The 24,741-nt window shown below is 40.9% G+C and overlaps 1 protein-coding gene across 2 annotated transcripts; it reads left to right on the top strand.

Moving 5' to 3' along the window:
• The first annotated feature begins 149 nt into the window (after positions 1–149).
• Positions 150–7,188, top strand: LOC114684853 (isopentenyl-diphosphate Delta-isomerase 1-like). 2 transcript variants are annotated; one of them, XM_028859406.2, is made up of 5 exons: positions 150–386; positions 2,497–2,669; positions 3,051–3,143; positions 3,498–3,628; positions 6,046–7,188. In XM_028859406.2, the coding sequence occupies exons 1-5, from the start codon at positions 250–252 to the stop codon at positions 6,361–6,363; spliced, it is 852 nt and encodes a 283-aa protein (XP_028715239.1). In that variant the 5' UTR covers positions 150–249; the 3' UTR covers positions 6,364–7,188. The 2 variants fall into 2 exon arrangements, with proteins under 2 accessions (XP_028715239.1, XP_028715244.1); XM_028859411.2 differs by lacking the exon at positions 3,051–3,143.
• The last annotated feature ends 17,553 nt before the right edge of the window (positions 7,189–24,741 follow it).

The following is a 24,741-nucleotide window of genomic DNA, read 5'->3' as shown; positions in this document are numbered from 1 at the left end:
GGGCCGCACCATCTTCAAGGCACCTTCCCAGTAGAGAAGCTTCCCTTCCACGAGGCAGCTAGGCGTGCCGACCGTCCCAGCTGTGCACCGGGAGTCGCCAACACCCTCGTTCGCGGTCCAGTTCCTCAGCCGTTTCTTGAAACCTCCAGAGACTTTTCCAGAGCCACGCGCCAGGGAGGTGGCACCACCGCGCGCCTGCCTGGCGCGGTCGTGACGTCAGGCTTACGCTAGTGGCGATTGGCTGAGGAAATGTGGCGCGGACGGGCGCTGGCGCGAGTGATTGGACATGCCGTTAGGGGGCGGTGTCTGAAGGCGGGGCTTGCTGCGAAGAGCGTTGAAATACGGCGCACCTCCGCACTTCAAGGCGCTTCTAGCCGGAGTCTCTGGTAAGAGTCACTCTGTTGAGGGATGGCGCGGGGGACCAGGAGGTGCTGGGTGGCAGGATGAGGCTGAGGTGACGCGGTTTCCCACCTTGGCTCTCCATGGTGGGCATTTGACGTTCGGTCCGCCTGGGACTGTTGCTCCCCTTGGGCTGGGTACTGGTTCTGGGGCGGGTTGGGTGATGGGCTGCATCCCAGTGGCAGAGCTTCGGATCCAACGGGCTGTCTGTCGGTGGAGACTGGAGACGCCCTGAGAAGCGGTCCAGTAGTCCGAGAAATGCTGCGGTTCATAGACCTTGGGGAGCTGAGTTATAAAAAAGGAACTGACTTGACTTAAGAAAATCTAGTCTTTGCTCCATTATGGAGCACCTCACTTGTCTTCTTCGAATAATGAATAAATAGGTCGATGGCTGCTTGCTTCTAGTTTTAGAGAGGATTTGCAGGTATTGTGGTTGTTAAATGTCCCGGTGAATTTTATAAAGAAATGGAGACGCCTCTCCTATGTGTTCCTGGATCTTTTTCTTGAGTTAGGTGATGTGTATTTTCCACACCTTATCTTAAAATGGGTAAGAAAATGAAGTTGATTTTTTAATATCCTGGCATTATGAGTTAAAGACTTTTTTTTTTTCAAAAAGTTTAGTAATTCCACAAGAATGAAATCAACCTTAGAATTTTAAATTAGCCTATGAATGTCGAAAATATACCCTGTCAGTTGAAGTACATTTTCACTTCTTACAATGCTTGTCCTTTCCTGTAATCATTAAGCTCATTGCTTTTTTTTGAGGTTGTTGTTGTGGTGGTGGTGGTGGGTTTTTTTGAGGGGGGGGCGGGTTTTTTTGTATTCAGTATTTTAGCCTTATTGTCATCAGTGATATTCCCCTGTCTCCCGACTAGTTCATTCTGTACTCTATTTAGTTTTAGAAAGTTGTATTAGCCGTTCAAAGGTATGTTTTAACTCCAGTAATCTGTATATTTGAAAGTAGATCACATAGAATCTTCAAAATAAATTGTGGGAAAACTTATTTTAAAAAACCGAGAGGATATGTAAGGACTCTTACAAAGATTAGAAAAGTTAGAAATTGCTGGATAGAGATGTGCAAAAGATGTTACAATACAGAAAGTGGTCTAAATTTACACTTAAGTTGAGAAAATTAGGTGTCTGCACTAAGGTCAGGATGTATGAAGTATAACCTAATAATTGATTGTAAGAAAAAAAAATCATTTTGTGACATGGGGATTAAGTGAAATTCAGATTTTAGTGTCCATAAATAAAAGACTGACTGGAACACAGCTGCACCTAGTCCACATTGTCTAGTTTAGGCATTGTCTAATTCTTGGACTTATAAAAGCAGAATTGACAGTATAATAATTCACTATTCAGAAAAAAAAATTCCAGGAACTGCTCTAAAGCATCTACTTGAATATAGTGAATAAAGTTTTTGCCTCTTCATCAAAAATATTATCTATATATTGCCCTTAGGAGAATTGACAGAATTGTTGCATAAATCTTTTCTAACTAGGAGCCCAGGTTAAAAATTGGATAAAATCTTATGGGACATTGTTTAAATGTTTGTGAATTGAACTTTGAAACCTAGATTTCAATTAACATTGGTGTGTGGCATTCTTTACCAATCATGCTGAGGATGCAAATGGCAAAAACACTTGGAATGATTTTAGGAACATGTAATAAAGAATTGAGAAACTGTTGTGGAAAAATAGGATGAAAAATTAGGTTGGAGCCAGATCACGAATAAAAAAATATATAAAGAAAAATACACAAAAGGAGGAGTTGATTTCCCAATGCTACAAGAGGTGTCAGCTCAGTAATTTGAATAGAACATTGAGTTTGGCACTTTAGAGCAACTGTTATAAAAGGCTAGGTACGATTGTCATAGGAGAAATGATGGGCCAAGTAGGGTTGCGTATTTGATTTGGCCAGTGGCATCCTTGGAGAAACCCACGGGGTTAGAGTGGTGAGGCTGCAGATGGGAACAATAAGCATAATTAATTATAAGCTTAATGGCTGAATTAGCTCCTCAGCTCAAATCTAGATATACTTCTCTATATGTATATGCCATTTAGAAAACTATAATATGATGACCTTTTTCAATATTAGTGTTCTAGGTCAGATCAGACATTCTGTCATAATGCCAGAAATAAATACCAGCCATCTCGATGAAAAACAAGTTCAACTTCTAGCAGAGATGTGTATTCTTATTGATGAAAATGACAATAAAATTGGGGCTGACACCAAGAAAAACTGTCACCTGAATGAAAACATTGACAAAGGTACTGTTTTAAAATATTTTTTACAAAGTGATCTGTGTAGACATTTCCAGTTAGCTGACAAAAATATTGGGATAAAAGGAATGCTTTTTTCTTTTGGGGGTAAAGAGAGTCTTACTGTGTAGCTTTGGCTACTATTCCTGAAAGAGCATTTGGCCTGCATCAAAACTGCCAACACTGCCAAGTGAAAAGGAGTTTCACTTGGTGACTAGTCTTGCTGGTTTGCTGGAACTATTCTCCATAATAGTCATGCAGAAATTCCTGTTAGAAGACTGGAAAATAGCAGAACTGTCAACAGGTTGTTAGTCATATTCTCAACTGCAAGAGGGGAAATTGGACAAATAACTGGCATTTTCTGACCAATCATACTTATTTTGCTTTTAGGATTATTACATCGAGCTTTTAGTGTCTTCTTATTTAATAGTGAAAATAAGCTCCTGTTACAGCAGAGATCAGATGCTAAAATTACCTTTCCAGGTTAGTATACTTAACGCACAAGGTAGATTCTACTGGGAACTATATTAATCTGATTGAACTTCTTGGGGCCAAGGTCCAAAAGGAATAGCTTGGTAAATGGCTTCATTTACATTTTACATTAAATAAACTTATCCAATGAATATAACCTTACTATCTGAATTATCTCTGTGTTTTTATCTTCTTGGTTTAAGACAGCATTAAGATTATCCATAACTATCTTTCAGAAAATAATACTGGGAGCCCATTGTAACTGACTTAAAACTCTGTTTATCTGATTACTTATAAAACTTTCCCTTGATCTTGCAAACCTGATTTGAAGAACAGTTCGTCTTTGTTCATATTACTATTTTCCAGGTTGTTTCACCAATAGTTGCTGTAGTCATCCATTAAGTAATCCAGGTGAGCTTGAAGAAAACAACGCCATTGGTGTAAAACGAGCTGCACAGAGGCGCTTAAAAGCTGAATTGGGAATTCCCTTAGAAGAGGTAATCAGTCTTCTTAGAGAGCCTACAATCGAAACCTTAATCAGTATGTTAAGATGTTGACTAATAACCAAAAAGCAATTTTCAGCAGTGCTTTGAGTGGAACCCAGAGTTTTGTACATTCCTGGCAAGTACTTTTCCACTAACTTTCAGTTCCAGACCAAGAATTTTGTTTTCAGACAGTTTCACTCTGTAATCCAAGCTGGCCTTAAATTCTTGATCCTCCTGCCTCAGCCTCCCAATTGCTGTGATTACAGTGGTACATAGTCTGTGCTTTATAACTTCCTGATTTATAGAACTAGCCCTTCAATAAGGAATATTGTGTACATTTTTATTGTTTTGTTTTTTGAAACAGTGTCTTGCTGTATAGCTCCTACTGGTTTCCAACAAATAATATACTTGTTTTTGTCTCTTAAGTGCTGGGTTTATTGGCATGTATTCCAAACCCAGCCAAATTTTTTGCTTCTCTTTCTTAAAAATAACTTTTTATTTTATGGTTTGCCTACATTGATGTTGTGCACCACATATATGTCTGGTGCCCAAGGAGACCAGAAAGAGGGTGTTAGATCCCCAGGAACTAGAGTAGCAAATAGCTGAACCACCAGCTGAAAGAGTAAGTGGTGCTCTTAACTGCTGAGCCATCTCTCCAGCCTCTTTAAAAAAAATATGTGATACCTATTTTTGTTTTATGTTTGTGCTTTTCCTACATGTATGTCTTGTGTGCCATGTGCATGCACTGCAAGAGGAGACTGAAAGAGGGAGTGGAGTCCCTTGGAACTAGAGTTAAGGCTGGTTGTTAGCTGCAGTGTTGGTGCTAGGACTCAAATCTGAGTCCTGGGGAAGAACAAGACAGTACTCTTACTGCTGAGCTATCTCTCCAGCCTCCTTTCTGAGATGTGATGGATCTCATGTAGCTGAAAATGCCCTTGATGATCCACCTGCCTTCATTTTCCTGGTGCTGAGAGTATAAGTATGCACCATCATGCCTAGTTTATGTGGTAGTGAGGATGGAACCCAGTTCTTCACCCATGCTTGGCAGGCCCTCACTGAGCTAAATCCCAGTACTTGGGAGGCAGAGGTAGATGGTTCTCTGAGTTTCAGGCCAGACTTATCTACATAATGAGTTCCAAGCTAGCCAGGGCTACTTGGAAAGACCTTGCCTCAAAAATGAGTATTTTTTAAGGGAACAATTCCAAGGAAGGAAAAGGTTATTTCAGTTCACTCAGAATTGTGGTTCATGTTCCTAAGGATGTCCACAAGGCAGCATTCATCTCTGATTTTATCAATTAAAAAAGCCATCATATAGACTGGTATATCAATATTGAGCAAAACTAGGACCATGATTTTAAGAAACCAAAATTTAGGGCTAGATAACCTGGAGCTCACTGTGTAGACCAGGCTAGCCTTAAACTTATAGAGATCTGCCTGTGTCAGTTTTCAGCCAGCATGCTGGTACTAAAGATGTGCACCACTATGCCTTACTGTCCTCTTTGAACAGTGTGACAAAGTGTCTCACATCTAGTTGAAATAGTAAATGTTTTTCGGTAATAGCAACTTTAAAATATGAATGCATTCTATTTTGAATAACCTATATTGAGTAACGTTCTAGTTTGAGTAACTGTTTTTTAATATTTTTAAAAAAATTAACTTATGTTCAGTCTCGAGAATAAAAAATTGAGACACTCAAACAGTAATAATTTTTCCATATATCATCAATAGGAGAATAATATTTTAAAAACTCTGATTGTAGCCAGGCTTGGTGGCACACACCTTTAATCCCAGCACTCAGGAGGCAGAGGCGGGCTGATCTCTGTGAGTTTGAGGCCAGCCTGGTCTACAGAGTGAGTTCCAGGATAGATTTCAAAGCTACACAGAGAAATTCTGTCTAGAAAAACAAACAAACAAAAAACCCTCTGATCGTAAAACTACTCTGCTGCCATTCAAGATATTGTTAAAGGGCTAGAGGGATGGCTCAGCAGTTAAAAGCACTGACTGCTCTTCCAGAGAACCCATGTTTAATACTCAACACCAACATATATGGCAGCTTATATCCCTCTATTTCCAGTTCTGGGAGATCAGTTGCCCTCTTCTGGTCTCCCAGGGCACTGGGCACACAAGTGGTTCACAGGCATATATGCAGGTAAAACACTCATACACAAAAAGTAAATTTAAAAAACAAGATATTCTTGAAATGTGTTGATTTTAGGTTATCTTTTTGTCGTTAGTCAGTTTTTCTTTAATTTTTTGAAACAGTGTCTCACTGCACATTCCTGATTAGCTTGGTACTTACTATGTAGATGAGACTGGCCTCAAACTCAGAGAGCCATCTCCCTCTGCCTGCTGAGTACTGAGATTAAAAACAGGTACACGATGTCCGACTTGGTGGATGGTATTAATTGAGTTTTCTTTTTATGTTGTAGGTTGATCCAAATGAGATGCATTATCTAACACGAATTTACTACAAGGCCCAGTCTGATGGTATCTGGGGTGAACATGAAATTGATTATATTTTGTTTCTGAAAAAGAATGTAACCTTGAATCCAGATCCCAATGAGATTAAAAGCTATCTCTATGTATCAAAGGAAGAACTCAAAGAAATTATGAAGAAAGCAGCCAGTGGTGAAATTAAGTTAACTCCATGGTTTAAAATTATTGTAGACACTTTTCTCTTTAAATGGTGGGATAACTTAAACCATTTGAGTCAGTTTGTTGATCATAACAAAATACATAGAATGTGAATGTGTAACTGAATTGAAAATTTTTTCTACCTAGTAAGATAGGTTGGTTTTTTTTTTTTTTTTTTTTTTTGTTTTTGTTTTCTTTTGTTTTGAACTGGGCTCCCTTTTATGATACATGGGTATTTTACAACCAGAATTTGTTTGAGAAAAAAGCCCACTGACTTACAGTTTTGTATTATCTATCCCATGTGTATGCAAAGATGTTTATAGAAGACATTTATGAGAGGTTATTGCAAAATTATGCCATAAATAAAACTTAATTTAGCCTGTCCAAATATATGACTGACACGATTGAAGAAATAAGTAGAACTCTTCATTTTTTTACATTTTGACAAACATTTTCAGAACACTTTGCTATTTGCCAAGTGTTATCATTGTAGACGAATTTCTAAGTGGTCTTATTAAATAAAGACAGAAAAATGAGCAAAAGAGACTACTTAGCTGCTTCAAAACAGCACTTATATATTTAACTGGTTAAGGCCAGGGATACAGCTCAGTGGTACCATGATTGCTTTGCAGGCATGAGGTCACGGGTTGTTGAGTCCCTAATCCTTAAAATAATTATAACAATAATAACAGGCAGAGCAGGTTCAAGGGAGAGTAAATGGTATCCAATCACCCTCATAATTTCAGGACCCCCTTCATAATCAAATCTCTGGATGCTCAAGTCTTATACAAGATGACATTGTATTTGACTTATGCACATCTTTAACTCTTCACCTCATCTCTGGGTTGGTTGTAGCACTGAATACAATGTAAATGCTAACAAATGATTGTTTTACTATGCTTTGTGATAAATAAAAGTCTACATGTCTGCATATTCAATACAGATCAAATAATATATGATTGGTTTGAAACCTTGGGTGGTTGGCCCACAGATTGGAAAGGCCAGTTCAGTATGCTAATTTTTTGTCACTTTTGGTTGATATTGTGCTTTAACCATTCTGAAATTATTTTACTACTTAAAGTTAACTATTACTTTTAGTGGTAATGGTAACTGCTTAACTTTTAAATAGTTACTTACCATTTAGCAACATCTGTTCATCATTATAGTGGAAGAGATATTAGTCATAAGGTGGGAGTGAGTTCTTTACAAGAGTTGAGAAAACTCTTACCACTACCAGCACTGGGCCTGGTTAATCTTGTTGTAGGTGTCTGACCTATGTTGGATGTTTAGTAGCATCTCTGCACCCTGTACACTCAATATCATTTAGCATTCCTTTGCTAAGACAACACCTCCCCAAAAAATGGGGGTGGGGTGGGTTTTCAGGCAGGGTTATTCTGTGTATCCCTGGCTGTTCTAGAGCTTACTCTATAGACCAGAATAGCCTCGGAATTCAGGATCTTCCTGCCTCTTGTCTCCAAAGTGCATGAACCACCATGCCCAGCAACAACCAAAATTTTAATGGATAGTACCAAGTGCTGCATAGGGACAGAGACACCTCTAATAGAAAACCACTCACTGTTCTGTAGTAAGGGCTTACTTTAGAGGTAGAAGCAGGAGGGAGTAGCAGTGAGGAAGTCAATGATCAATAGACTGATGTTATAGAATAGGCATATATTGAGATTGTGTCTTGATTGATGTACTTTTTAAAACTTGCCACAGGTGTGTCAAATTTGTGCTCTTAGACTTAAATGCTGTATAATGAATAATTTTTTTCTTATAAAAATTTTATAGTTTAATTTCTCGATAATTCAGAATAGTTGATTTATCTTTGAAGATACAGTGATGTAGCAAGTATTTATTGAAAATTTAAAAAATAAATTATTTTAATATTATCTGGTTTGTTACTATCTGGATATAATAGGTTAGTCTGCATATTGTATTTTAAACATGATAAATCCTATATACCTTAAACTTATTTAAAATATTTCTAGTTTTATTTTCTACAAATTGGGGACTAACTACCTATAATTAGTTTCTCAGTAGCTTTATAGCTAATGGCTGTCATGCTGAAGAGTGCAACCTAGGACTCTGTAAAGTCAAGTAAGTGTTAGATATTACTGTGTTGCTAGAATGTTGCTTAGGGTATGATGTGTATAAATATCTCGACCCAATAAACTCCTTGGCACCAACATCTTTTAAAATAATGAATTGTGTCCCTCTCCTAAAATATAGCTACCTCTGACCCTTAAGGACTATAACTTAGACATGTTAATTCTGAAGTTTTTAGTTGTTTAATGTGTTAGTGATGCTACCGGATGGGGTACAGTGACTTTCTGAATGGAAGAGACACATTAGCAGGACATGCCTAGAATGAGTCTTAGTGAAAGTTGTCTTTAATCCTTTGGAGATGCTGGTGCAATGAGATTCCCTAAGTTGGATCAGTCCCATGTGTTGGACCCTTACCAGGAGCAAGAAATAGATCCCTTATGGAATGAGGTATTTTGAATATCTTACAAAGATAAACTTTTTTTTTAAGATTTATATTTTTTAATCTTAAAGATGTACGTTTTACAGAGTGAATTTGAGCATGTTGTACTTGTATATGCTTCCTGCCTTTACAGTTTTAATATGCATGTATGTGGTGTGTATGCATGTGAAGACTAGAAGAGGGTGGTGGAGGCTTTCCCAGTTCACCTCAGGTTTTTGAGGCAGGTTTTCTCACTGAACCTAAAGATAGACTGGCTGGCTAGTGAGCTCCTGCAATCCACCTATTCTTGTCCCTGGATGCTGGGGTTATTGGGACAAGTGATGTGCCTTTCTAAACTTTAAATTGTTCCCCAAGATTTTCTACCTCAAAGACATTAGCAAAAACATCTTAACCTAAATTTACTAGCAGTCTACATGTCAAAAATCTTTGTAAGGGTGGTGGTTGAATCATTAATCTGCTCCAGTAGCAATGCTTGGGAAAAGTCAATCACTATTATTGTAATTACCAGTAACACTGCCCAGTGAGGGACTGACTAGAGGCCCCTTTAGAGTTTCCATTCAACCCATAGATTATGAGGGACATGTTGACCATGAGGACAATAAGCAAGGCTATGCTCAATAACACCATTAGGTCCTCAGAGCACGTAGTCAAGTGTGGTTTTGCTGTCCATCCAGCCATGTTCCATGAGTTCCAAAGCTGTTTACTGGGTCCCCAACACCCTCCTCCCCCAAAAATAAAAATATTAATTAAAAAAAGAAAGCAAAAAAAAACCCCACTTTACTCCATTTTTTTCTCCATCCTGCCTCTCTATCACCTCTTCATTCATCTTAGTAGCATTGGGAACTATGGGGTGTGTCACACAATATATCCTTTTGTCCAAATAGCTTTATTTGCAAATGTTTACTGTAATGAGTTTTGTTGGTCTGGTTCGAGGCCTCTGGCTTCTGGTACACAATCAATGACTGGGCCCTCACCAAAACTCCTCTCAGATATCTTGTGTTGTCCTGAGTCATGGAGGTCCTGTGCTGTGCTATAATGCTCTTGTATACTATAAAGATTTGTCACTTGAATTGGTTTAATAAAATGTTGATTAGCCAGTAGCCAGGCAGGAAGTATAGGCTGGGCAAGCAGACAGGAGAATTCTGGGAAGATGAAGGGCAGAATCAGGAGTCACCAGCCAGATGTAGAGGAAGCAAGATGATAATGTTGGACTGAGAAAAGGTACCAAGCCACGTGGCTAAACATAGATAAGAATTATGGGTTAATTTAAGTGTAAGAGCTAGTTAGTAATAAGCCTATGTTACCAGTCGAGCATTTATAAATAATATTAAGCCTCCAAGTCAATTATCTGGGAAGTGACTGCTGGGTATTTGAGAGTTGCTGACCAGACACAGGAATTGTCTACAGTCCTATGGCTATGGTTCCACAGGACCAGCCTCTTCACATGCTCCAGCAGGTCATAGGTAGGGTAGATGTTGGGGTATGCTAACTTAAAGCCCTAATAACTGAGTTGGTCAGTCTGGGCCTCCCCTGGGACCACCCCCCCTCACCGCCAGCTCTCCTGTCCCCACGCCATTGGGGTCAGCTCTCCTGTTGCAGTGGCTAGCAAGGGGCAGGGCCAGATCTCACAGATTCAGTGAAGGGCGGGGCCAACTCAGCATGGCCCTCAGATTTCAACATGAGTAGTCTGAATGGCCTCTGGTGGTAACACAGGTCATGGACATCAACACAGACCCTGGCTGCAGTAGGGCCATGGACCCACACATGGCCCTCAATAGCAGCTTTGGCCCAGATGTCACCATAGACCCATGTGGTAGCACAGGCCCCCTAGATCCGCATGGCCCCAGTGGCTGAATGGTCCTAGGACACCAACATGGCCACAGGGGGTCACAGTAACAAGACATGGCCCTTGGCAGCAGCTCAAGGACATGGATGTCACCATGACTTCTTTTTTCAATGTAGTCCTGGCTGTTCTAGAACTCACTGTGTAGACCAGGCTGGCCTCCAATTCACAAAGATCCTCCTTCCTCTGCCTCCTAAGGGCTGGAATCACATACCCAGCAATCACTATCTTTAATTAGGTAAGGTATTGTGAGTCTGTGAGTGTGTGTGTGTATGTGTGTACCTACCTGTGTGTAGAAGTCAGAGGTTGATGTCAGGTATCTCTCACCTATCACGAGCCACCTTATTTGTTGAAACAAGGTTTCTCACTGAATCTAGAGCTTACCAGTTGGCTAGACTGGCTGGCCAGTAAGCTCTGCTTGTCTCCACACCCACACTCATACCCCTAGTGCTAGGGTTACAGTTGTGCACCACCACTCCTGGCTTTTACCTGGGTGCTGGCTATCCAAAGTCAGGTCCTTGTGTTTACATAACAGGCACTTTACCAACTGAGCCGTCTCCTGGTCCCTTCTGCCTTTCATGGAGCTCTTACTAGCCTAGAATATCCCAGCTTAACTGCTACAATGAGTAAATCCTTCTTGATGTTCCATGTGATATATTGCTGTCATGAAATGAAAAGAACAAATGTGGTAAACACAACAATGTGACAGACCACTCTAGAGTAGAAGCCAGACACAAAAAGTATATATTATCATGAGTCTAATGACATGAAGTTGAAGTTTAATGACAGGCACAGCCAATTGAAGATGGAGGCCAGAATAGGTGAATGTATATGTCAGAATAATTGAAGTATAAGATTTGTTCACTGTGTGTGATGACTCAATAAAAGAACTTAGAATCAATCCCAAGCTGGTCAATGGTAGCCAATCGCCAGCAGATTTCTGAGCCTCTCTGCCCACTGGTCAGTTGATGGAGCAACACTTCACTAATGTGAAAAAGACAGCAACTGTGGGTATCACTGCCTATAGCCAGTGAGACTTGCCTAGCAACTGACCAGGATGTTAGCCTGTACGCATCTCTCTCATGTAAAATAACACCTCCCATCCTTGTAAGATACAGTCACTTCATTTGGCCAGGTAATGTATGATATATACACATAGTCCCTAGTGTGTTCTATTTATGAAGAACAAAGGAGTACACAGTCTGAAGCAGAAAGAGGTGTGTCCACTTAAGGTAACAGGTACAGTACTGGAGGGACTCTTTACCTCTTGGTTTCAAGGGTTAAACATTTGTATCTAGAATATGCATTTTCACACATGTGGAATATGCATTCTCTTAGTCTGCACCTGGTTGAATTTGACTTAAGACATAAATTCTTAGCCAATGTCGTCGCGAGCAATCCATCTGGACTGACAAATTGAAATTATCAAAGCAACGTGAGTGGCTGTCTCCATAAAGTAGAATTCAGTGTGACTGTTGATCAAATGAATAAATGAATGAATGAATGAATGAAATTTGAGTGACTACCTGAAGGTGTCTTGTGGCCTCACTTCTTGTATACAGCAACCATAAGCATACAGGCTGTTTGTGCATCACTTAGGTAATAATATGCCAAGAGTTCTAAAGTGATTTCTATGGTTGTGATAAAGCAACTCTGACTGAAAGGAAAGGGTTTATTTGATCTTAGAGATCACAGTCTGTCATTGAGGAAGCCAAGACAGGAGCTTGAAGCAGAAACCATGGAGGAATGCTGCTTACTGGACTGTTCCCTAGGTCATGTTTAGCTGTTTTGTAAAACTCAGGTCCACATGCATAGAGATGGTACTGCCCACAGTGGGCTGAACCCTCCTGTACCAGGCAACAAGATATAATCCCTCTGGCCTAGAATATACTTCAGATATTGAATAGCTCTAAAAACCATTGGACCAAATTCCAGAGATAACACCTAGGCTGACTTTTTCCTAATTAAAGGAAAAGAACAGGGAGACTGAGAAATGGAATTTGCTTTTTGAAAGATAAGAATAGGGAAGTAAAGACCATGAGTCCTGTTGAGAGTGCTGGCTTGTGTTGAAATCCCAGTCTTAGATTCTAGAGTAACAAGAATATGCTGATTCTCATTGGAAAAGAGGTCCAGCCTGGAACTGTCTCAAAAAAAAAAAAAAAAAAAAAAAAAAAGAGAAAGAAAGAAAGAAAAAGAACAACATACCACAGACTCCAAGTTACCTCAAGTTCTTTTCTCATACATGATGTTTGGCTGAGACTTCCAGCTCTTGCAAAAGCCCCCACTTCTCTTTCTCGCTCCAAACCTCACCCTCAGAGAAATACCAACAAAGAAAAGCCGCCTAAAGCCCAGCTGTGCCTGGCAGCTCCTCCCTGAATCTGCTAGCTGCGGCTGACTCATCACCATGCATTGGCTACAGGGTATAAGCCATCTCCTTTAGGCAGGCCATGTGATTTTTCTCCTGCCTCCTTCCCCTGCCAGGATCTCTGGGGGCTGGAGGGTCACCCAAGAGTACTTTGCCCAAATAAACCTGGTCTTTTACTTTTTAATTTTGGGTTGATCTGGCTTACTGTGTTGACAGAGAAACCTATTATCAGGACAGAAAACGTATCACATTGTGTCCATTGCTAAAACCAATGCTCATTAGAAATAATCAGAGAGATAGGATGACAAGCTAATATGGCTGATACCAAGTAAATAAAAGCCCATTAGTAAATCCTCAGAGGTCTTAATTTCCCACACATCAAAACATAAATCTGAATATTATCAAGGACATAAAAGACCTGATGGAGAGTTTTTGAAAGAAACTGAACATGGTTTAAGAAGATCCTAGCAGCCAGATTCCAGGGATATGACCGAAGACATGAGTCCAGGCAGAAATCACTATGGTGGTTCTCAAACGGATTGTTTTTTATTACAGATTTTTCCAAACTGTGCCCAGAACCAGTTCATAATAAGAGCTCAAAAACTGTTAGTGGGAGGAAAGAAGGGAGGGAAGCATGAAGTCTTGTGTATAAACGGCTTACTAAGGAGGTAGAGCAGGACCTGAGACGTGGACAGAGCATCACCTTTCTTGCTTTGGGCTCTTATTGAGCGAAGATGTTTCTCTTTTTGTTTTCACGGATGTACTGGCTGGTTTGTTTACAAGCTAGAGTCATCAGAGAGGAAGGAACCTCAGTTGAGGAAATACTTCCATGAGATACAACTGTAAGGCATTTTCTCATTTAATGTTCAGTGGGGGAGGACCCATCCCATGGTGGGTGCTGCCATCCCTAGACTGGTAGTCCTGGTTTCTATAAGAAAGCAGTCTGGGCTGGGCAGTGGTGGCACACGCCTTTAATCCCAGCACTCGGGAGGCAGAACCAGGCGGATCTCTGTGAGTTCGAGGCCAGCCTGGACTACCAAGTGAGTTCCAGGAAAGGCACAAAGCTACACAGAGAAACCCTGTCTCGAAAAACCAAAAAGAAAAAAGAAAAAAAGAAAGCAGTCTGAGCAAGGCATGAGGAGCAAGCCAGTAGGCAGCATTCCTCCATGGCTTCTGCCTCAGCTCCTGACTCAAGGATCCTGCCCTGCTTGAGTTCCTGTCCTGATTTCCTTCAGTGATGAACAGCAATGTGGAAGTGTAAACCAAATAAACCCTTTCCTCCCCAACTTGCTTTTTGGTCCTAGTGTTTCACCGAAGCAGTAGAAACCCCAACTAAGACGATGGATAACAACACTTTGTTGTTTTCTGCACAGCCCATAAAGTTACCTTCAGAAGCAAGAAGAAGACAATTTACAGGCCTATCTCATGAAGCCTGAAAGCTGCTTTTATTTAAAATCCTGGGATCTTTTTGTTTTGTTTTGTTTTTGTTTTTCGAGACAGAGTTTCTCTGTGTAGTTTTGGTGCCTGTCCTGGGTCTCACTCTGTAAACCAGGCTGGCCTCGAACTCACAAAGATCCACCTGCCTCTGCCTCCCGAGTGCTGGGATTATAGGCGTGTGCCACCACTGTCTGGCAAATCTTGGGATTTTTATGCTCCTGGATAACAGCTGGTGTCCTTGGGGTTTATGGCATTTAAAACATGACCATGGCATAAAGAACATCCTAAGGTTTACACATGTCTTTGGAGATAGTTCATGGAGGAACTTCAGTGAAATTGATAATACCCAGGGTTTGGGGTAGTCATGTCCAAGCCAGCAAGTCCCTGGAATCTACTCCGAATCCTGACTTTTGACCTTGACCACCCAAGAGCTGTGGATCCAATTTTTTTTATTTATTTAGTTAGTTTGTGTATATGTGTGTGTGTGCATGTGTTTGTTATAGCACTTGTGGAAGTAGAGGACAACTTTGGGGGTATGGTTTCTTCTATCATTCAGGTTCTGAGGACCAACTCAGGTCATCAGGCTTGTGGCAAGTGCTTTTATGGGTAAAGAGTCTTACCAGGTTAGTGTCTCTAATTCTAAGGAATGACTTTGTCATGGGAGTTTGGCCAGTTATACTGACATCCAGGTATTTACTAAGCTAGCCATTGCTACTTACGGTAAAACAAAACAGGAACAACTCTATAAATCTATAAAGATGAGTACATATATGCACTAAAATCAATTAAATTATTTACATGTTTAATTATTCAGTCTCCTAAGATATCGGATAGGCATGGTGAGTTTTGTGTGTGTGGGCGGGTTTGTTAGGATCCTGACTTCACTCCAGCACATGCATAGCTCGGGGTCTTGCATCTTACACCATCAGGGGGTGCTGGCAACTACATATGTGCCTTAAAAGCTGGATGCAGACCCCCACCCTCTCTCTCTGCTGTCTGCTCCCTCCCACCAAACCTGGCTCCCCTCTCCCCCACCCTTCCCTCCTAATAAAGCTCTTTGTAACTCTGGTAGTTGTGGCCATGACTCATGACTTTTCTGCTGGTAATCAGCGCTGCCACCAGCACCGTTCATCCTTTGGGGTGGGGGGTGGGGTGTTTGTTGTTTGGCTTTTAGACAGTCTTATATATCCCTGACTGACCCCAGGATAGCTGGGGATTGTAAGAAACAGAATGTGATGGTCCATTTTCAGTATGAGGTATGCTTAAGAGTTTATCATAGTTATGGATAAGCAGGAAGCACTAGGCTGCTCTCTCCTCCCGCTGTGGCTGGTGCCTGCTTCTCTCAAAACTCTGAGACTTGGAAAGTTCCAGGGCATCTGCTGTGTAATTGAGCCCACAATCAGTAAAGGGGACAATCTCAAGGCTCATATTAACTAGGTAAGCCTTTGTATCCTAAATTAATGAAATGGGAAATTTGGGAAGGGGGCAAGTCCTGGCCTGTGGTCAAAAATGACAAGACTCTTGAGATAAGGGATTTATAAACCAGTGTCTTGCACCAAATCATCACACCAGTCATTTTGCCTTTTCTCTGCTGGCATCCCTTTCTGTAGAATTGTATATGTGCTGCCGAAGCGAGCACCCCTTTCTGTAGAATTGTACATTAAAAATTGTACTAAGAGCTGCTAGTAGCAAAAGTCCATGGAGTATACAGCAGTGACAACTAGAGTTCAGAAGGTCAACCAATCAGATCTATGGGTTCTGTTAGAGGAAACCATCACCCAAGGCGTTATGGAATTCCTGCCTTTTGAATGAATTGGCTGTCTCTTGTTGTAAACTTCTTGTGCAATAACAGCTATGATTCTCCCCATTTACCATGCATTTCCATGTTATATGTACATGTAATCTCACGATTGCATCTCAATCTTTGTACAACTTTCCCTGTACATTTGGGGTGGTTGGATAATTGTCCCAGGCTGTGTTTATTTTTTCATTAACATAAACCTGGCCAGAGCCATTCTCCTGACAAAAGTATTTCAGCTAAGATACCTTTTTATCCAAGGACAAATGCAGATAAACATTAGCTCATCTAACTTACGGATAAGAGAAAATAACTACTAACAATTAAATCTTTAACTCCTTACCTTCAGCCTGGGTTATTTACACAAGACCCTAATTTAAGAGATTTACTGCTCACATTCCTGGGATGATGTTTTAGCCACTTGCTAGTTACTGAGTTAAGGCAGTTACTTCCCACTGACCCAAGGAGATTGCCTCCAGGCCAGGCAGGCAATAGGTGCCAAGCTTCTTTCTTGTGCAAATTAAGTTTTAATTCCTCCTCAACCAGTGCTATTCCTAGATTCTCTCCTCAGCAATTACTCCAAATGAAGGTGCTTTTACTAACCAAATGCTACCTGCTCTGACATAGGTTGTTTAGCCACCGAGCATATGTCCCCCTCCCTACCAGGCAGCAGCTGCAGCTGATATGAGTGGGGGCAGGGGAGGAAACGGTGCCAAAGACAGTTTGCTTTCTAGTGACTTATTGACCCCCAACATTCTACCTAGCCATTTCTAGATTATAGTTTGAGCACATCAATTCCCTAATTGATCTTAGCCTTTAGTTGACCCTACCAGAGAACTCCCCTTTAGTCACCCCCCTTTTGGGTTGTAATTGGAAGCTGACAATTATTGCTTTGTGTGTGGATCCTTATCATCTCTTCCTGCGACCCTGAAAACTTCAAGCCTCCCATTGCATTGCCAAAGAATTACTGCTTGTGTATGTGTACTGGTTCCCTCACAGCAGAAGGAGAATTGATTGAGAAGAACAAGATAAGGACGAAGATGGAAAGAACTAGATAGACATGAGAGAACAGCAGAAGGGACTGAGAGCAGGAAAGACTAAGAGGACCTAAGTATGAGAACAGAAAAGAAGCTGTATAAATAGAATGGCTTTAGAAGAATAAAGTGAATGTACTAAAGAACTCAGTGTGCTTAGATTCATTTGATAGCCCTCAGATTAGAATCTCTAGCCACTTGTAGCCTGGTAGAAATCTCAAGGCAGGCACTTGGGGGGAATTTGTTAAAACTGTTCTATTTTCACTATCTTGAGTTCGTTATGATCTTTTTTCCAATAGGAATGACCTTGTTTTGTTTGTTTTTTTTTCCTGAAATATCATTATTTTCTTGTAAAAGTGAGAGGTGGATTTGTTAGTGCAGGCTCCACCAAGGCAGCCTTCCATGAAGGTCCGTGGCTCGCTCTTCTTGTTAGCTCACATGACTGGAACTCTCACTGCACACAAAGGAAGGCTAATGCATACTGCAAGCACAAGATGGGGTGAAGGGAAAGGTGTCCCCTTTCACACAGGACCATAGATGGGGCTAAGAGCAGCATGCAGAGACAGCTTAAAAGACGGTGGCTTCGGTCCTTCCCTTGACACCTGTGTAATCCTTGAGAAGCGGGGATGGTCAGGAGTGAGCTCTTGGCTCTTCCTGTCTTAAGATCGGCTGGGGAACCTGGCAGCAGAGGTCACACTTCAGTAAACATTTGAGACAGTGACTGCACTGTGGGTAGGAGGGGACAGGGCTCTTGGGGAGCAGAAAGGGTGTGGGGTTCAGACATAGTGATGGAAAGAGAGGGAGTTTGTGGGGAGGAGGGTAGTTTAGAGGGCAGGAATGACTTTGAATTTCCGATCCTCTTGCCTACCTCCCCAGTGCTAAGATGACAAGTGTCGACCACCACACCCAGGTAAACCTTGTTTACTTTTTGCCAGACTTTAGCAGCCGTTCAACCTTTACAACATTTTGATGTCTACAAAGTTCACACTGGAGAACTAATAATCAAATTACATAAAAGCAGGAGTAAGGCTGCAAAAGGATCTCAAAGTTTTAACTAAGTTTGTGATTTTATGTTGGCTGCATTCATAGCAATCCTGGGATGCAGGTGGCCCAGTGGCCACAGGTTGGCCATGCCTGCCTAGAGCTTCTGGTTTGGGCTTGTGTCTGAGTCTGAAGGTATTTACATAATAGACAGCTTAAAGAACAGAGGACCGGAATAACACAAATAAACTGAGAAGTGTTGAAAGGAAAAAAAATGGAAGCAAAGCCTGAAATTGGCCCCATCAACACTGATATGGCCTAAGTGACAGGCTCGGGATGCACGGTAACCTCAACTTAGAGAATTCAGATACTGGAGCACAGCAAGTCTGGTATCCAAAGTAAAATGGAATCCAGTGTGGAATTCACACCCTTTGAAATAGAAGCCTCAGCAGGAAGATTGAAGGATGAATGCTGCTACTGTTTTCCCAGCAGGATGAGAAACCTTGAGTGCTTGAGTGCGGAGGGATTATTTCCCATTGACCGAAAGGCTGGTATATTAATGGGAACTGTACCATTGGGTACAACTGAAACCCTCTTAGAATTTTTATATCCAGTAATCTGTGTGACAAACACAATGTCAGTGATAGACATGTGTCTTGGTTGGGGTTACTTTTGCTGCGATAAAACATCATGACCAAAGAAACTTGGGAAGGAAAGGGTTTATTTGACTCATGCTTCCACAACACAGTTCATCATCAAAGGAAGTCAGGACATGAACTCAAGCAGGGCAAGGACCAGAAGGCAGGAGCTGATGCACAAGTCATAGAGGAGTGCAGCTCACTGGCCTTCTTCTCATGGCTTGCTCAGTCTGCTTTCCTATAGAACCCAGATCACCACCCACCATGGGCTGCGCCTTCTTCCATCAATCACTAATTAAGAAAATGCCCTACAGGCTTACCTACAGTCAGATCTTGTGGAGGCATTTTCTCAATTGAGGCTCCCTCCTCTCCCCTGACCCTAGCAAGTGTCAAGTTGACACAAAACATGATTGAATTAAGGGGCACGGGTTGAAAACAGCTCCTTCAGAAAACCCAAGAGAACTAGCTGACACGGAGCCACCATTCCATCATTCAACAAGTGCTTAATGTACTATTTAACAAAGCCTTCCTTAATTCCATCTGAAAGTCACTGAGCACTTGTTCTGGGTCCTAATGACTACATTTCTTCTTCCTTTGTTTCGTCCACTGAAATACTATTCTGTCAAGTAAATCCTGGCTTTGTGTGCATTGTTGAGTGTGATTTGTACCAATACTAGTTCTCTTAGTTCCTCCTCCCATGTTTGAACAACTTTACCTACTCAATAATTATCTTTATCAGGATTTCTATAGGGATAAAATTCTCCGATCATAGCTACTTAGCAGAAAGTTATCCTTTGGTCACTGAGAGTAGAATCACCTGGAAGGAAACATTAGGGTAAGTGTGCCTCAGGGTGATGCACATGTAGAAATTTTTTAATAATTAATTTCAAGGAAAACTTGACCCAGAATTTTTATAGAAAGTCATAGGAACAAAGAAGAATGATCTTGAATCCACGGGGACATTCTCAACAGTTCACACTAGCTTGGCTTTCTCCTGAGGTGAGGAAATCCCAAAGCTCATTGACTTGGTTAGGCAGGCAGCCAATGGGCTCCAGGACACCCTCTTGAACCCTACCCACCTCCCAGCACTGTCCCTGGGGTTACAGGTGCTCACTGCTGCACTTGGCTTTTTACCTTATGCTGTGGATCTAGGTCCTCATGCTTATAGGACAGACACTTGGCTAACTGAACCATCTCCTCAGCCCCTAAACTGTCACTTCTCTAAATACGCATTCCCAGCTCCTTTTTCATGTAGGCAGGATGCCATTTTAAAATTCTGGGTTTTTTCCCAAATGTTTTTCCAAATCTATAAGACACTCAGAGGCTAGAAAGATGCTACCCATGTAATGAAACCTTTGTATTTCTTCACAGAAGAAGGGCAGGATCTCTGAAGACCCATGACTGTCCATCTGAAACAAGTACTAGGAATCAGCAGTGAAAGGAATACTGAAGCAAAACTTTTGCAAGATCCAAGACGGCATGAACAGATTCTATCACTTGCTTCCTCAAAAGAGCAATGTGGAGTACAGTGGAAGGGTGGGGAGGCACGGCTTTATTTAGATTGCCATCATCCACAGAGGTTCTCCATGGTCAGGCTCACCTCCTCATCCTGTGGTGTTGCTATGGACCTTTTGAACATCTTCCCATCTCCATGGAACTAGGAGGGGCTGATCTAATCAAATATTGGCATATTTGCCATCACATGACCTGAATGGGTCCTTTTACTTTTTGGACCCTACCCCACAAACACACACACAGAGGAGCCTCCTATTTGTTGACGATTGTAGAGGTGGAATGACTGAACTTCATGACTGTAGAGAGATAAAATGTGGTAGACTAGAGCCAGATTGCTATTTGCAGTTTCTTTGAAAGCTATTCATTGCCAACTTCTTTGTTACTATCCAACTCTAATACATATTCTTAGAAAAACACTAGTCTTTAGCAATTTGAAAGTCTAAAAATGTCACTAGAAAACATCCGAGTTATTTAACAGAGATTTCCCATTTTCCTAGCGTAATGGACCTATCCATTGTGCTTCACCAACCTATTTGGTAAATGTCTTGATTTTTTGCTTTATTTGCTCTATAACTAATAAAATCTCATGCGATTGCACTTCCACAGTGGAACATGGAATTTGAGATAACCTGCATCTGTGTTCCCAGGCTATGAGCACTCATATTTTAATCCATAATAATCTCTTGTTACCTTTTAGGGTGAGAGTTGTGCTTTTGTGTTGACAGTTTGGTGTTGACAAATCTGAGCCCCCAAAGACAATCTACTTTCACCAAAGCAGTCACCCAGATAGGCACCAGATACCCTTGTGCCCAGCCATCTGGCATTACCTGTTCAGGTGGATTGGATTGTTAGGGAGCTCTTTCTGGACTGGAACCTCCCTTGGTTTTGTTGATGGTCCATTGGTCTATTCTGAGCTTTTTTCAGATTGATTTGGTACCATTTTTGTTTGCTTTCAGTATGTGGTTTAAGACATCCATTTTGTTTGTGTGCTTATTTTGTCTTTTTCTTCTGTCATTTCTCTGTTGTCTAATTTGAAAAAAGGGAAAGGGCTGGAAGGGAAACTGCTGTTTGGTACTTTAACTGCTTCTGTGTTTTATAATTATGTTAATTCAACTCATAAGTATTTGAGAAAAATGGGAAAGCTAACTAAAAATAGCTTGGCTTTACTCTTCCCTCAGTGGGGAACATTGGAGCCTGTATTATTGGGATTTCTTTTTCTCACTATACTGAAAGTTTTAGCCAGTATAGTTGAAGATCATAAATGAACAGGCTGCTTTAATTACAATTTAAAAATTTATCAAGAAAAATCATTAAAGGAGATGTTAAAAATGAATGGGAAATTAAGAAAAACTTAGAGGTTATGTTAAAGCTAAAGAAAAACTCTGAAAAATCTGTTGTTGACCGTCTACTTTCTCTGACCTTGCCTATCTATTCTTTCTCTCTAATCAAGACAGAATTCTACATCAAAGAAAAAGACAGTTATGGCCTGGTTCAGGATCAAAGCTATCGGGGAGAAGATCCCATAAAATATTAAAAATTCTAATTTTTAGCCAGAAAGTGGTAGTGCATACCTTTAATCTCAGAACTCAGGAGGCAGATCTCTGAGTTCAGAGCCAACCTGGTCTACAGAGTGAGTTCCAGGACAGCCAGGGCTACCCAGAGAAACTCTGTCTCAAAAAACTAAAAATAAATAAAGTGTTGAACATTATATCATCACAACGCTGCAACTGAGGACAGCAGAGATACTTGTACCATCCATTAGAATGGTCACGCCCAAGACTCAAAAGGATGTTTACAACAGGGGTGTGCATTCTATCTGTGTGAAACAAAACGTCATCTTCTTTTTTCTTTTCATGTGTATGTGTGTGAGTCGTACATGCCTGTGGGTATGTGTGTTTCATTTGTGTATGGGAACATGTGCATGCATGTGGTTGTCTGAGGTTTATATGAAGAATCTTCCTTGATTGTGCTTCCACCTTATTTTACCTTTTTAAAAAGGAATCGGTGAATATTTCATTTATTATTGGCTAGGAAAACCCTACAGTGAGGACGTTAAAAACCACCTTATTCTTTAAGGTGGGGAGGGTCTCTCAGCTAAACCCAGAGTTCATTGATAGAGCCAGTCTTGCTAGCAAGCTTGTTGGGAGATCCCATGTCTCCACCTTTTGAGGCTGGAATTACAGGCAGACCCCATTGCTTACCTGGCATTTTCATGGATTCTGAACAATCTGGACTCTAGTCTTCTTGTTGGTGCAGCTCTAAAACTAACCATATTCTTACCAAACCTCCCAACACCTTTGTGCTTAGGTGTCTATTCTAATGAGTTGAAAACATCCACACAAATGCCTGCACATAGATATTAATAAGCAGTTCCATTCATAATTGCCAAAACCTGGAAGCAATGAGCGAATCCTCCAGGAAGTTAATGAATAATCCAATGTGTTATATGCAGTGAGTGGAATACTAGTCAATGCTATCAGGAAAGAAACCATCAAACTACAAGAAGACATGAATTTAGCTTAAAGTGAAAAGAAGTCAATCCAGAAAGAATACGTAGCATATGATCCCAACTACAGGACATTCCTGGAAAGGAGGGGCGGTTCAGTGAGCTATAAAAAATAAGAAAGGACATGGAAGTTTGGAGGAGAACTTGCAGGGAGGAATCCATGAGGAGCTGGTGGTGGGTGGGGTGGGTGGGTGAGCATGATAGAAATACATTGTATGCAAGTATGAGATTATCAAATAACAAATTTAAAATATTAAAAAGAAAGTTAAGAGGCTGGAGAGAAGGGTCAGCAGTTAAGAGCACTTGTTGCTCTTACAGAAGAACTGGTTCCTAGCACTCACTTGGCAGCTCATGGGCATCTATATCTCCAGTTTCAGGGGATCTGACACCCTCTCCTGGCCTTTGGGGCATTAGGCATGCATGTGGTATACATACAAAATGCAGGAAAGACACCCATACACATAAGATAAAATAAACGTAATTTTTTAGATGGAGACAGTTAAAAGATCAGAAGTGACAGAAGTAGAAATAAGGGAAGGTGTCAGAGCATAGAGAATGAATTTGATGTTGAAATCCTCTGGAGGGCTATTCAGTGAAACTCTGATTCATTAATCAGGTTCATCTCTGATCAACAGTGAAACTCCTGTGTGTGGTACTACAATGGAGATTATGTGTCATTATAAATCTGTCTAAACTCTGAGTGTACACCAAGAATTAACCTTGTTGCAAACTGCTGATCTTATATGTCAGTAGGAGGCCACTGTAGGGTCACTGATAGTAATAAAATGTACCTTACTAAAGCAAGGCCTTAATAACAGGAAGGGAGTGGTATGCATATGTGGAGAGTATATGAAAATGTGCTTTCTTCTCATTTTACTATAAACGAAAACTCCTCTAAAGTAATCTATTAGCTTAAAAGAAAAATACCAAACAGCAAACATAAGGGAAAAAATCTGTACTACCCTCAAATTGATAAATCATATCTTTAAAAATAACAATGAAATTAATAAATCATGAATTGATTGATACAAATAGAGAGAGAGCATAAATTACTAAACTTGAGAGTGATGTGACTCCATCCCTGTGTCTATAAGGGATGTTTGACTATTTGATTCTTAAGAGGTGTGCTTTTAAAATCTTCCTATAAAAGGGGATACAACTGGGATGGCCTCACTAGTGAGTTCTGCCAAACATTTGAAAAGAAAATAGGATGAATGGTAGTTCACAGACGGAGCACATGCTTGGCAAATGCAAAGCCCCGGGTTTCATCTCCATCACAGCATGATGGCATAAACAAATAATAGAAAATAATATCAGTTCTTCATAGGGTCTTCCAAGAAGTAGAGATAGAAAGTTCCAAGACTGCCAGGGCTACATTGAGAGACCCTGTCTCAAAAAAAAAAAAAAATCATTGAATTTAGATGGACAAGGGGCTGGGCATGTGGTTCAGTGGGTAAAGCACTTTCTTCCCTGGCAGTCCTGGAACTCACTATGTAGACCAGGCTGGCCTTGAATTCACAAAGATCCACCTGTCTCAGCCTCCTAAGTGCTAGGATTAAAAGTGTGTACCACCATACCTAGCAAGTCCAGCCTGGGCTACCGTTTTTCAAAGATACTATGCTGGCTAGTCTTATGTCAACTTGATACATAAATTAAAGTTATCTAAAAGGAGGGAACTTTAATTGAAAAAAATGCCTCCATAACATCTGGCTGTAAGGTATTATCTTAATTACTGATTAACGGGGGTGGGGGCATTGTGGGTGGTGCCATCCCTAGGTTCTATAAGAAAGCAGGCTGAGCAAGCCATAGGGAGCAAGTCAGTAAGCAGCACCCCTCCATGGCCTCTGCATCAGCCCCTGCCTCCAGGTTCCTGCCCTGTTTGAGTT

This window comes from Peromyscus leucopus, chromosome 5 (assembly GCF_004664715.2).
Source record: "Peromyscus leucopus breed LL Stock chromosome 5, UCI_PerLeu_2.1, whole genome shotgun sequence".
Taxonomy (NCBI): Eukaryota; Metazoa; Chordata; class Mammalia; order Rodentia; family Cricetidae; genus Peromyscus; species Peromyscus leucopus.
This window is presented reverse-complemented; position numbering and strand designations above follow the sequence as displayed.